General features: G+C 50.4%; 1 protein-coding gene across 1 annotated transcript; it reads right to left on the bottom strand.

Moving 5' to 3' along the window:
* Nucleotides 1–10,683: 10,683 nt before the first annotated feature.
* On the bottom strand, nt 10,684–12,503 carry LOC127396019 (forkhead box protein J1-like). Its single transcript, XM_051643567.1, has 2 exons — nt 12,033–12,503; nt 10,684–11,451 (listed from the first exon to the last, which is right to left on the bottom strand). The coding sequence occupies exons 1-2, from the start codon at nt 12,501–12,503 to the stop codon at nt 10,684–10,686; spliced, it is 1,239 nt and encodes a 412-aa protein (XP_051499527.1).
* Nucleotides 12,504–12,814: the final 311 nt, after the last annotated feature.

Below are 12,814 nucleotides of genomic sequence, written 5' to 3'. Positions count from 1 at the left end.
TTTATTGGTGAAAAGACCCTTTGTCCTCCCTCCGTTAGCCGGACCGGGAATGCTAGTGTGGTTGGTGGGACCAAATCAGCACACGCAATTTTTATTCCTCTCCAATCAGTGAAAGGGAATTCTTCCCCTCGCAGTCCTTTTTTATTTCGGATTTTATTTTTATTTTGGATGGGGATATATTTGCTTTTGACTGTATTTATTCCCCTTTCCTCTTCCTCTGAAGTTGAATCCGTCGCGAACTCCTCGCTCCAGTCCCTGTCCGACCCGAAGCCAGAGCTCGACTGACCGGCCGCTTCCGGTTGCCAGTGCCCTTTTGTCAGGCTCCGGCCCCTCCCCCTTCCGTCACGGGCGGTCGGACTCCGGCCCCGCCCACCTCCTCTGCGAGTGGGCGGTTCCCTCCCTCCTGGCTCGCCCCGCCCCCTGCGGGGCGGGCTGTTTGCCCTATAAGGCGGGTGGCTCTGATTGGCTCCGCCCTTTGCTCACGGCCCCCTCCCCCTGCCGCTCGTGCACGCCCAGCGATGCCGGCGCCTCCTCCCCGCCCCCGCCACGTGCGCCTCCTCCCCGCTCCCTCCTCTTGCGCTCGGCGCCATCTTGGGGCGCACATGGCGGCGGTTCCGCCCAGAGCTCCTCAGACCCCGGTATCTCCGCGGCGCCCCTGGCCTCCTCGGCCAGCCCGCGCCAAAAGGATACGGCTCGTCTAAGCCTCTCCGTGAGCGGGTCGGGCTCTGGGGACCGTGGGGGGTCTGGGGACCGTGGTGGCTCCGGGGACCGTGGGGCCGCGCCGCCCCCCCCGCCGATCGGGGCTGGGGCTGCGCGGGGGGGTCAGAGCGGGCGGAGATTCCAATGTTTTTGTCTCGCCTCCCCCCGGATCCCCGGGCTCGGCGGAATCGTCACCGCCCGGGGGGTGCAAGGTCTGTGTGGCCGCCCCGACTCCCAGTTTCGGGGTGACCTTTAAACAGTTCTTTGCCTCCCTCCAGGTCTCCTGTTCTCGTAGGGCTTTCTCCAGGGCCTGCACGACCCTCCTCCACGATTTCAGGTTTTTTCCACTACCCGAAGACATCGTCTCCTTGGCTAAAGCCTTAGTACATTTGTCCCACACCTCAGGGTGGAGAATATCCACCGGCTGGTCAATGACCCCGGTTTGCAAAAGTCTTGCAATAGCAAGAGTAAAATCTTTGGGCTTACAATCAATCCCCCACTGCTTATGTATTTGTAATACGACCTTCACAAGGGTTTCCATTTCGACCTTCACGAGTGCCTCAATCCTCGTTGGTCCCGGAGCGTCCTCCTCCTTGTTGGTCCAGGGCGTCCGCCGGGCTGGTTTTACCGCTCCGGCCGCTGTTCACCAGATTCCAGGCGATTTCCCGATTCCGGCCGCCAGACCCTGGCTACACCATGGGCTGACAAAGAAGGACTGCTCTTCTCCTACGTCCCGTTGCACATGCTGGGAATCCCTGGGAAGCGCCCAACAGGTTTGCAAGCAGATGTTCATACAGGTACTCACAGGATTGGCTGTGCTCCCGAGAGAGCAGGTAGATGGCGAGAGGGGCTGTGTAGTTCAGGCACTGCAGCACTGTGTTGAGGAAGCAGGTGTTGCTTAAGTTTTGGAGTCCTGCTCCAACGTCTGGTCTTTCCTGCCAGCCCGTGCTTCCTTGTGGAGCCATTCCTGCAGCAATGACTGCAGGGAAATGACATTGGGAAAGAGAGGAGACCATATGCTTGCCTAAAAGCATCTTTTAAAAGCCCAGTTCTTCCTCTGCAGGAGCATCCAGGGCAACCGGCCTGAACCTCCAAGCCAGAAATGCCAGGGGAAGCCTGACACTGCCACTGGAATGGACTGGTCCTGAAGCACTTTTGGAAACTAGGCCGCTTGTTCCCCTGCTTGCTTTGCCCCTAGTCCAACAAACCCACACTCAGACTTGTGTGCCTCTGGCTAGCTTCCTTTTCCCCTAGAGCCTGGAACTGGCTTATCAGGCCAAGCCTTCCCGTTTCCTGGTGGTCACCGGAGGAAAACAAGCCAGCACCGAGCACAGAAGGTAGCCCTACTGACGGCAGATCTTCCTACGAGCAATGCCATCTTTCAAAGTCTCGTCCATAGTGGCAGAGAAGTGACACAGCCCATTTTCCTGCATCTCATCCAAGCCCCCTGGGTAAGTCTGACTGCTGTCAGGCATGCCCCTGGATTCCCTCTGGGTTGTCAGCACATCAACACCTGGGGCTGCAGCCCCAGCCCTTGCCTCTGGCACTCACTAAGCCCAGACCTGCTGAGGAAGCCGCTGCTCACAGGAGTCGTTCCGCACTGTGGCTGTTGCTGCTCTCAGGAAAAGAGGGGAAATCTCTGGATGACCAAGATGACCAAGGCTGTCAGGACGTGCTCCAGAAAGAGAAGGTCAGCGCCAATCCCGTTGCCTGATTGCACAGGAAGGATTGTAGCTCAATGAAATGATAAGAAAATGCCCCAGCCAAAAGGCACAGGTTCAGCATCTGCCACCAGGAGTGTCCCTGTGGGGCTGGCACCTGCTGCAGAGCTGCAGGCCTGAGGGCACACAAGTAGCCAGGGAAGGAGCCGACGTATCCCAAAGGTGAGCTCAGCCCAAGTGGTTGTCAGTGGGGCCCACACTGGGGCCACTGGGGCTCTTATACCCCGGCCACGTGACATCACAGGTGCCACGCCTGTGCCACATCACTGCCCCTTTGTGACGTCACAGGGTTGCGTGGCAACATGTCCCCTCACTGTAAAGTCAGGGGGTTCCGTGGCAACTGTCTCCTCACAGCCTGGTCACCTCCTGCCCCCACTGGGCTTCCCCAGGTGCTGCTGATGAGGGGCTGTTCATCCCCTGGCAGAGCTCCCACCTCTTCCAGGAGCTGCACAGCCGGACAAATGAAAACCTGCCCAGGGCTCTGGATTTGGGCTGAAAACAGTGTTGATAATCCAGAGTAGTGTCAGATTCCAACAGAGCAGCACTGCAAAACCTGCAGACGAGAAGCCGCCACGGGGACTTGCAGGGTCTGCATGTGGGAGGTGATGGACAGCCCAGCTTGCCTTTTCCTCCTGTGGTGAGCTAGTTTCTTGGCTTGAGCCTGCTAGCACACGATCTTGCACGGGATTGTAATGAACTTGGTAGCTTGTCTCCGTGTGTATGGATTGGACTTTGCACGCCCGGTGTTTTTTGGGACAACATTGCTGAAAAGATCCAGACAGTTTGGGCTTGCAGCAGGGACTGGTTGATTGAGCACACAGCTCACCAAATCAAAAGATTCCAAACTGTGGTGCGTTAAGGCACAGACTCCAGGGTGAGAAGCAATGGAATTGTTTATTTTGGGAAAATGCTCCCTCATAAACTTTTACAGGGGGAACTGAGAACAAGCAAGCAGAGTGCAGAGTGTAAACAGCACTCACACCTGCCCCTTGGCACATACACGGTCCTTGGGTTCCCAGGATGCAGCCAATCACACACCGAGCACATGACAAGCGGTGTCCTGATTTATGTCAACGCTCACAGCGCTGCTCACGGCAAGCCATGGCCCTTAGCTGCTCTCATATTGGTTTTATCTACTTCTTTACAGAGAGAGGAGGCCCCTTTTCTTTTCCCATGGCTCTTCTCCACACCAAACAGCGGCATTTTGGACACTTCTCTGATGCTAGAACTAGTGCAGCAGGGTGCAGGAATGCTGCTCACCTAGGGCTGCTCTGCTCACCTGTGTAGGGAGAAAAACCATAGAATCCAGTCCAGAGGTTTCACTGGCAATTATTTGAGGCCCTTTTATTGACTCCTGCTCATTTTTGTCAAAACATGCCTCCCAAAGGTGGGAAGATCCAACAGAGGGGGATAACCTCATGGGTCGAGAGCAAGGCAGTGAGGCAAAGCTGTGTGCACAAGCAAAGCCGAACAAGGAGCTTATTCTCCACTTCTGGCAAGCAGATGTCCAGGCACCCCCTGGGACCTGGCTCCATCACACACAGTGGTGCTCCACCCCCAAGAGATTCGCTGCTCCCTGCAGAGCCAGCCTCACACCTCCCCATGCTCCTACGCAGCCCCCCTGGGCTCACAGGCTCTCCCCACAGCCTTGGGGCCAGCAGCTTGGCCTCCCACCATGTCCTCCACCCATGGCTTCTCCCCACGCCTGAGCAGAGACCCCCCTGAGCCAACCCCACCTGGCCTGGGTGGGTGGGAAGAAAGCTGCGCGTGTCCCCCTGTACCAGGTGTGCAAAGCCCAGCAGCTGCAGGCGGGCTGAGCGAGGGGCGTCTGGCTGCCCTGCTGGGCTCCTGCATGGCCACCTCCCTGGGCAGGGCAGGGCAGGTCCGTGTGGGGACTCTTCCCCGAGGCTGCAAGGGACTCCAGGGACACGAAAGCAGCGTCAGCTTTGCTGCTGGTCGCGGGAAGCCCCTCCGGGCAAGCTGAGCCCCGCTGGGCGCTGAGCAGAGCTGCCCATCCCGGGATGCTTTCATAGCTCGCTACTTTGTACTCTAAAACCTGCGATTGGTGCTGCGCCCTCTGCTTGGAGCCATCCTCCAACCAGAGCCCCAGAACTCGCTGCAGTCTGAGGGCGGAACAGCGACCATGTTGCGGTTTTCCCGCCACAGGGTTCCCGGCTGGAGTCCTGCTCCCCGTTGCGGAAGGCAAGTTGTTTAGTCCCTGGGGAGGGGGAAGGCAGGGAGCACGAGGAGCAGGCATTTTGAGCAGCTTAGGGCAGTGCTCCGCGAGGCATCACTTGCTCCAGAGCGGGGACCCTCACAAGGGGTGGCAGCCCCTGAGCTGGGGGCTGCGTCTGCAGGGCTGGAGCAGCAGGAGCTGGCAAGGGCCTGAGGCCGAGGAGCCCGAGCTGTGGGCAGGAGAGCAGGGAAAGGCAGCAGAGACAGTGGAGCTGCAGGGGAGGCTGTTCCTGCCTGGGACAGCTGGGCTTTCCCCGTCCTGCTGCTCTGCTCTCCCCTTGCCACGGCCGCCACGCTGGGCATGGGGCTGCTGAGAGATGTCCCTGCACGGGGCAGAGCAGCTGGCAGCACGCAGGGCACACAGCCCCACACCCTCTGGTCCCTGGGGGTGCAGGGGGGCAGGTCCTGCCAGAGCTGAGCCTGCAGCAGTGCCCGGCCCTGCACCAGCTCTGGCCTGAGGGGTTCGGCCCCATCTGCCTCCCTGGGGCCCTGCTGCTGGTGCTGCCGCCCTCCCTCTCTCCCTCAGGTCTGCAGCTGAGCACCCTGAGCTACATCCAGGACGATTTACTGTTGGGAAAGCCAAGGTAACTCTTCCTTCCTCATCACCTTTTCCTTTGTATGTCCAGAAATACGTCTCCAGAGACCTCCTCCTGTGACTCCCCAGGGACTGAGGTGAGGCTGGCCAGCCCGCAGCTCCCCGTAGCATTCCTTCTGCCTTTCCTGCAGGTGGACCAAGGTGAGTTGGCTGACCTGTAGTTTCTGGGTTGTCTCTCTGACATTTTGGTGCAATATTTGTCTGTTCCTGGCTGTTGGGACCTCATCTCCGTGACCTTTGAGGATGGAAGCGAGCAGCCTTGCAAGGGAATCTGTCACATCCTAATAATGGCAGGGGACATTCTGGCATATAGAGAAATTCATGAGTTAATTTCTTATTTCCAATTGTGCACTCCATTGGTTTCAGGAACGGCTTTAAAACTCGCTTTCCAGTTGCCTCAGCAGTGGATATTGTAATTGGACTTAGAGGTCCCTTACAACCCTGAAAGGTAGCTACTGAATGTGTGGCTCCAGCATCTAACAAAAAATCTATAGTTTCACCCCCCGGCTTAATTGGAACTAGAGGATCAGCTGAGAGAATATTAGTAATTTCATGTGGTCCCCCCTCAGTCTGAGTCACATTCTTCCACCACCATCAAATTTGCATCAGTTTCCAAATTTTCCCATTCCCTATCTTTCTTGCTCCTGTTTTGGGCACTCATTTTTCCAGTGCCCCTCCTCCCGGCAAGCTGCACACTGATTTAGCCCTAATGGGGCTCAATTTCTGTGATCCCCCATAGACAATGATCTTACATGTCTCACGCTGCCCTGACCTCTGCTCCCCCCCCCTCTCTCACAATTACTCTCAGTTCTAGTGGCAGGTAATAGCAGTGCCTGCAATATCATTTGGGTTAGTTTTTCCTTTTTTCTCTTTCTCATCTCAGCTACTGCACACCTTATACACTAGTTCCATCAAGTGCAAGATCAGCATTCACACAGAATCACAGAATGTCTGTGGCTGGAAGAGGCCCAAGATCATCTAGTCCAACCTTAGACCTAACACCACGAGCTCGCCACTAAACCATGTCCCTAAGCACCAGGTCCATGTGCCATTTAAATGCCTCCAGAGATGGTGACTCCACCACTGCCCTGGGGAAACTATTCTAATGCTTGACAACCCTTTCAGTGAAGAAATGCTTCCTAATATCTATCCTAAACCTCCCCTGGTGCAGCTTGCACCAGGGACCCTTTGGTCCTATCACACGTCAGCAGGGAGAAGAGGCTGTTCCCCTCATCACTCCAGCCTCCTTTCCGGTAGTTGTAAAGAGCAGTGAGGTCTCCCCACAGCCTCCTCTTCTGCAGACTGAACAGCCCCAGCGCCCTCAGCCGCTCCTCATAGAACTTGTGCTCTAGGCCCTTCACAAGCCTCGCTGCCCTTTTTTGAACATGCTCCAGCACTTCTCTATCCTTATAGTGAGGGGCCCAGAACTGAACACGATACTCCAAGTGTGGCCTCACCAGTGCCAAGTACAGAGGGACGATCAGCTCCCTATTCCTCTGGCCACAGCCTTCCTGATACAAGCCAGGATGCCACTGGCCTTCTCAGCCACCTGTGCCCACTGCTGGCTCATATCTAGTTGATTATTGATCAATACCCCCAGGTCCTTTTCCACCCTGCAGCTTTTCCACCACACATTGCCAAGTCTGTAGTTTACCATGGGGTTGCTATGACCCAAGTGTAGGACCCAGCACTTGCCTTGTTGAAGCCCATACAATTAACCTTGGCCCACTGATCTAATCTGGCTAGGTCCTGCTGTAGAGCTTCCCTACCCTCTAGCAGATCGACACACCCACCTAGCTTGGTGTCATCTACAAACATCTGCAAACAGCAGTTCTGCCTGAAAAGCAGGAGCTGAGAACTAGCCAATTAGCCAGTTTCCATGGAATTTCTTCAGGATACTTCATTTATCTAAAGGCAGTTCTGGTGGGGCACATTATGAAGATTCTGCTGCAGCCACATCACCACCTCCCTGCAGGTCTTGAACACGTCACTCCCAGAGGCACATCCAGCTTCCCTGCTTGCCTGGGCCTTGGCCAGAGGACAGGCTGAAACTGGAGCTGGGGGAGCTTCCAGCAGCTTCCAAGAGGAGCCACCCCTGTGGGCCACCCACCCCCTAAATCCAAAACAAGGATTTTGGGTACAAAAAATACAAATGCCAGGTCAGTTCTGGGAGCACCCCAGTTTCCTCTGCTTCTCTCCTGCAAGGCCAAGTGCTGGATCCTTAACAAAACCTATTGCTGCTGCTTCAGGAATCCTGGCCCCCTCATCTTGGTTTGCAGAACAATGGACACAGTGAAAAGAGCAAAACAGTCAAATAATTAGTGTAAACATAAAGCATTTAAACAATTAAACAGTGATTTAATTAAACAGTATGAATATAAAACATTTCAACAATTGAACAACAAAACAGTCAAACAATTCAACAATGTAAATATAAAACATTTAACCATTTAAACAGTGATTTAATTAAACTGTGAATATGAAACACTTCAACAACTGAACAGTGGAAAAGTCAAACAATTAGTGTAAATATAAAACATTTAACTACTCCAAGGTGAAATGGTGAAATAAGCATGGAAAATATAAAACAGTTCAATAATTAAACAGCGGAACAGTCAAAAAATTAATGTAATTATAAAGCATTTAAACAATGAATCAGCAAAAGACTGAAGGAATTCAGTGTAAATATAAGACATTTCAACAATTAAACAGTGAAACATTGAAAAAAAATTGAACATATATTTAAACAATTAAACAGCAAAACTGAAGAAATTTAGTGTAAATATGAAGCATTTCAACAATTAAACAGTGGAAAATTCAAACAATTCAACAGTGTAAATATGAAACATTTCAACAATCAGTGAAAATATGAAACAACTAAACAGTGCAAATAATAAAGATTTAACCAACAGTGATATAATTAAACAGTATAAATGTAAACCAGCTCAACAATTAAGCAGCAAAACAGTGAAACAATTCAACAGTGTAAATATGAAACATTTAAACAATTAAACAGCAAAACAGTGAAACAATGAGTGTAAATATCAAACATTTAAACAATAAGTGAAATGGTGAAAAAATAAACATTGAAAATACAATACTTAAGAAATTAAACAGTGAAACAGTGAAGGAATTTAGTGTAAATATAAAGTATTTCAACAATTAAACAATGGAAAATTCAAACAATTCAACAGTGTAAATATGAAACATTTACCCATTTAAACAGTGATTTAATTAAACAGTGTAAATACAAAACATTTCACCACTTACACAGCGAAACGGTGAAATAAGCATTGAAAATATGAAACAGTTCAACAATTAAACAGCAGAACAGTCAATTAGTGTAATTATAAAGCATTTAAATAATCAGCAAAAGACTGAAGGAATTCAGTGTAAATATAAAACATTTAAACAATTAAACAGTAAAAACCCACCACAGTAACCCAAATCAAGGATTTTGGGTACAAAAAATAGAAATGCCAGATCAGTTCTGGGAGCACCCGTTTCCTCTGCTTCTCTCCTGCAAGGCCAAGTACTGGATCCTTAACAAAATATAAAGCATTTAAACCATTAAACAGCAAAACAGTGAAACAATGAGTGTAAATATAAAACATTTAAAGAATAAGTGAAATGGTGAAAAAACAAACATTGAAAATACAACACTTAAGAAATTAAACAGTGAAACAGTGAAGGAATTTAGTGTAAATATAAAGTATTTCAACAATTAAACAGTAGAAAATTCAAACAATTCAACAGTGTAAATATGAAACATTTCACCACTTACACAGCAAAACGGTGAAATAAGCATTGAAAATACGAAACAGTTAAATAATTAAACAGCAAAACAGTCAAACAATTAGTGTATTTATAAAACATTTAAACAATCAGCAATAGACTGAACAAATTCAGTGTAAATATAAAACATTTCAACAATTAAGAAGTGAAATATTGAAAAAAATTGAACACATAACATATTTAAACTATTAAACAGCAAAACAGTGAAGAAATTTAGTGTAAATATGAAGCATTTCAACAATTAAACAGTGGAAAATTCAAACAATTCAACAGTGTAAATGTGAAACATTCCAACAGTGAAAATATGAAACAATTAAATAGTGCAAATAGGAACAGTGATATAATTAAACAGTGTAAATGTAAACCAGCTCAACAATTAAGCAGCAAAACAGTGAAACAATGAGTGTAAATATGAAACATTTAAACAGTAAGTGAAAAGTTGAAAAAATAAACATTGAAAATACAACATTTAAAAAATTAAACAGTGAAACACCGAAGGAATTTAGTGTAAATATAAAGTATTTCAACAATTAAAGAGTGGAAAAGTCAAACAATTCAACAGTGTAAATATGAAACATTTCAACAAGCAGTGAAAATATGGAACAACTAAACAGTGCAAATAGGAAACATTTAACCAACTCTTGATATAATTAAACAGTGTAAATGTAAACCAGCTCAACAACTAATCAGCAAAACAGTGAAACGATTCAACAGTGTAAATATGAACCATTTAAACAATTAAACAGCAAAACAGTGAAACAATGAGTGTAAATATCAAACATTTAAACAATAAGTGAAATGGTGAATAAATAAACATTGAAAATACAACACTTAAGAAATTAAACGGTGAAACAGTGAAGGAATTTACTGTAAATATAAAGTATTTCAACAATTAAACAGTGGAAAAGTGAAACAATTCAACAGTGTAAATATGAAACATTTAACCATTTAAACAGTGATTTAATTCAACAGTGTAAATACAAAACATTTCACCACTTACACAGCAAAACACTGAAATAAGCATTGAAAACATAAAACAGTTCAACAATTACACAGCGGAACAGTCAAACAATTAGTGTAATTATGAAGCATTTAAACAATTAATCAGCAAAAGACTGAAGGAATTCAGTGTAAATATAAAACATTTGAACAATTAAACAGTGAAACATTGAAAAAAATTGAACACATAACATACTTAAACAATTAAACAGCAAAACAGTGAAGAAATTTAGTGTAAATATGAAGCATTTCAACAATTAAACAGTGGAAAATTCAAACAATTCAACAGTGTAAATGTGAAACATTTAAACAATCAGTGAACTAACAGTGAAACAATAAAACAGTGTAAATAGGAACAGTGATATAATTAAACAGTGTAAATGTAAACCAGCTCGAGAATTAAGCAGCAAAACAGTGAAACAATTAAACAGTGTAAATATGAACAGTTAAACAATTAAACAGTGAAACAATTAAACAGTGAAAATCTCAAACAATCCAAAACTGCATTTCCTCTAGCCCTCTACTACTAAGAAATTGTAATGGTAGAAATACAGGTTTCTTGGAATAGGTAATATAGAACAGATTATGCAAAAAACATTCCAAGAGGCCGAACTGCTGCATTGATAGACCTTTTCTTTTTCATTCCTCTGGCGAAGGGGCGTCATCGCATTCAAACACCTCCTCCATGCTGACAGTGTTGGTGAGGCAATCGCTTGTCCCTTCGTCCCAGGGACTCTGCAGGAGAGCAGCAGCCATGAAGGTTTCATCCCAGCCCGGGCTGTTCTGCTGGGATTCAGTGAGGACCTGCTCCTGCCCCTGGGGACCCTCGGTGTGCTGCCCACAGACCATCAAGTCTAGGTCTTGCATGATGGGGCCGGTTGGAGGCAGAAGGTCCAGATCCCCAAAAGTGGACAAGTCTGCGTTCAGGCTGGTGTTGAAGATGGCCTCCCAGTCCCAGTCACCTTTCAAGGATCCCAGCTCCTCTTGCTCTTCCTGGCTCAGCAAGTCAGAGCTGGAAAGCCGAGCCACCTTGGCCGGTCGGGTGGGCAAGGGCTGCTGGTGCTTCTGCCCTGCTTGGCCCCCAGCTGGATCACAGGTCTGGCTGCCCATGACTTCTTCAAACTCCTGCAGCAGCTGCTGCGACTCTCTGCTGACCCTGAGGACGTTCGTGGGGGTGCACACTGGAGTGGCTGGGCTGGCGTCACACCCTGGTTCTTGCTGGGCTGCTTCTGTGAAGGCCGGGTGGGTCTGCGCTGGGGACCTCCTCCGCTTTCTGCAGGCACCCTTCTGGAGCCGCTCGGCACGCAGGGGATCCATCTTCCAAAAGCCTCCTTTCCTGGGCTCATCCTTCTCCCGGGGCACCCTGATGAAGCACTTGTTGGAGGAGAGGTTGTGCCGGATGGAGTTCTAGGCACCAAAGAGAAACAAAACCAGGGTGGAGTGCTTGTCTGCTGCCACAGCACCACCCTGCATGTGGATGCTGGGGGAGAGGCCCCTTTCCAGCAAGGACCTTTGGGAAAAAGAAAGCAGACACGGCAGCGTCAAGCCTGGAGCCAGGCTCCTGTCAGCAGTTGCCAGTGACGGGCCAAGGAGCAATGGACACGAGCTGGGACACAGGAAGCGACCAGAAGGGTGCCAAAGCACTGGAACAGGCTGCCCAGGGAGGCTGTGGCGTCCCGTTCTCCGGAGATATTCCCAGTCTGCCTGGATGCAGTCGTGCCTCTGCCCATTGCTTGTGTTGAGGGGAAAACACTTGGCTAAAAACAGGCACCATCCCTCCCTGCATCCAGGCGGAAGAAAGGAAAGACACACGAGAAAGACAGAAAATTTAGAAAGAAATCAAAAAAGAAGGCAAGAAGGCAAGAAAGAAGGCAGGGAGTCAAGAAGGAAAAGAAAGGAAAGAAAGGAAGGAGGAAAGAAAGGCAGAATGGAAGGAAGCAAGAAAGCAAGCAAGAAAGGAAGAAAGAAAGACAGGGAGAATGTCCTACCTGCCAGGTGGGGTTGGCGTGCCGGAAATAACAGAAGTTGTCCGTGATCCACCGGTAGATGGCCGAGAGGGGGATCTGGGGCTCCCCACTGGCTTCCATCGCCATACAGATGAGGCTGGCGTAGGAGTACGGCGGCTTGACCTGCGCGTCGCTCTCGCAGCCCGCGTCCTCTGGCAGCTGAGGGCACGCGGCCATGGTGCGCTGCGCCGGCCTCCCGGGGGAAGAGGAGCCGGGGTGGGCGGGAGTGCGGGGCACGGCCGTGCACGCCGGGTCAGCAGCCGGGGGGGAGCAGGGGGCAGCAAAGCTGGGGCTCCCGGGGCGGTCGAGGGGGTCTGGGATCCACGGGGGCCTGGCCATGCCGGTGTCCTTGACGGAGAATTCCCGCAGCCACGCGAGGCTGGGCGGGCTGTCCGTGCCGGCCGAGCGCCTCTTCCTGCCCTTCCCGCTGCCGTCGGGCCGCCCCTCAGCCATGCCTGGGCTCCTGCCGGCACGGGCTGCGCGGGAAGGGCAGGAGGTGACCGGGCGGGTCCTGCAGGAACGCCAGGGAGAGGGTTGGGGCTCCGCAGGGCACCGCCGCTCTCCCGCACCCCCGCAGGGCTGCGGTGCTGCCGTTCCCGGGTGCTCCGGGTGCAGCTTTGGGCTGAACAGCCGGAACCGGCGGGTTCGGGGCCAGGAGAGCGCGGCCGGACCCGGCCGTGCCGAGGAGCGCCGCGCAGGCTGAGCCGGCCCGGGCGCCGCGAGAACGATGCGGGGCTCCAACCGCCGCGGCGGGGCGGGACCGG

The sequence above is a fragment of the Apus apus genome, chromosome Z (assembly GCF_020740795.1).
Source record: "Apus apus isolate bApuApu2 chromosome Z, bApuApu2.pri.cur, whole genome shotgun sequence".
Classification (NCBI taxonomy): domain Eukaryota; kingdom Metazoa; phylum Chordata; class Aves; order Apodiformes; family Apodidae; genus Apus; species Apus apus.
The sequence above is the reverse complement of the archived record's forward strand: the minus strand, read 5'-3'. Positions and strand labels throughout refer to the sequence as shown.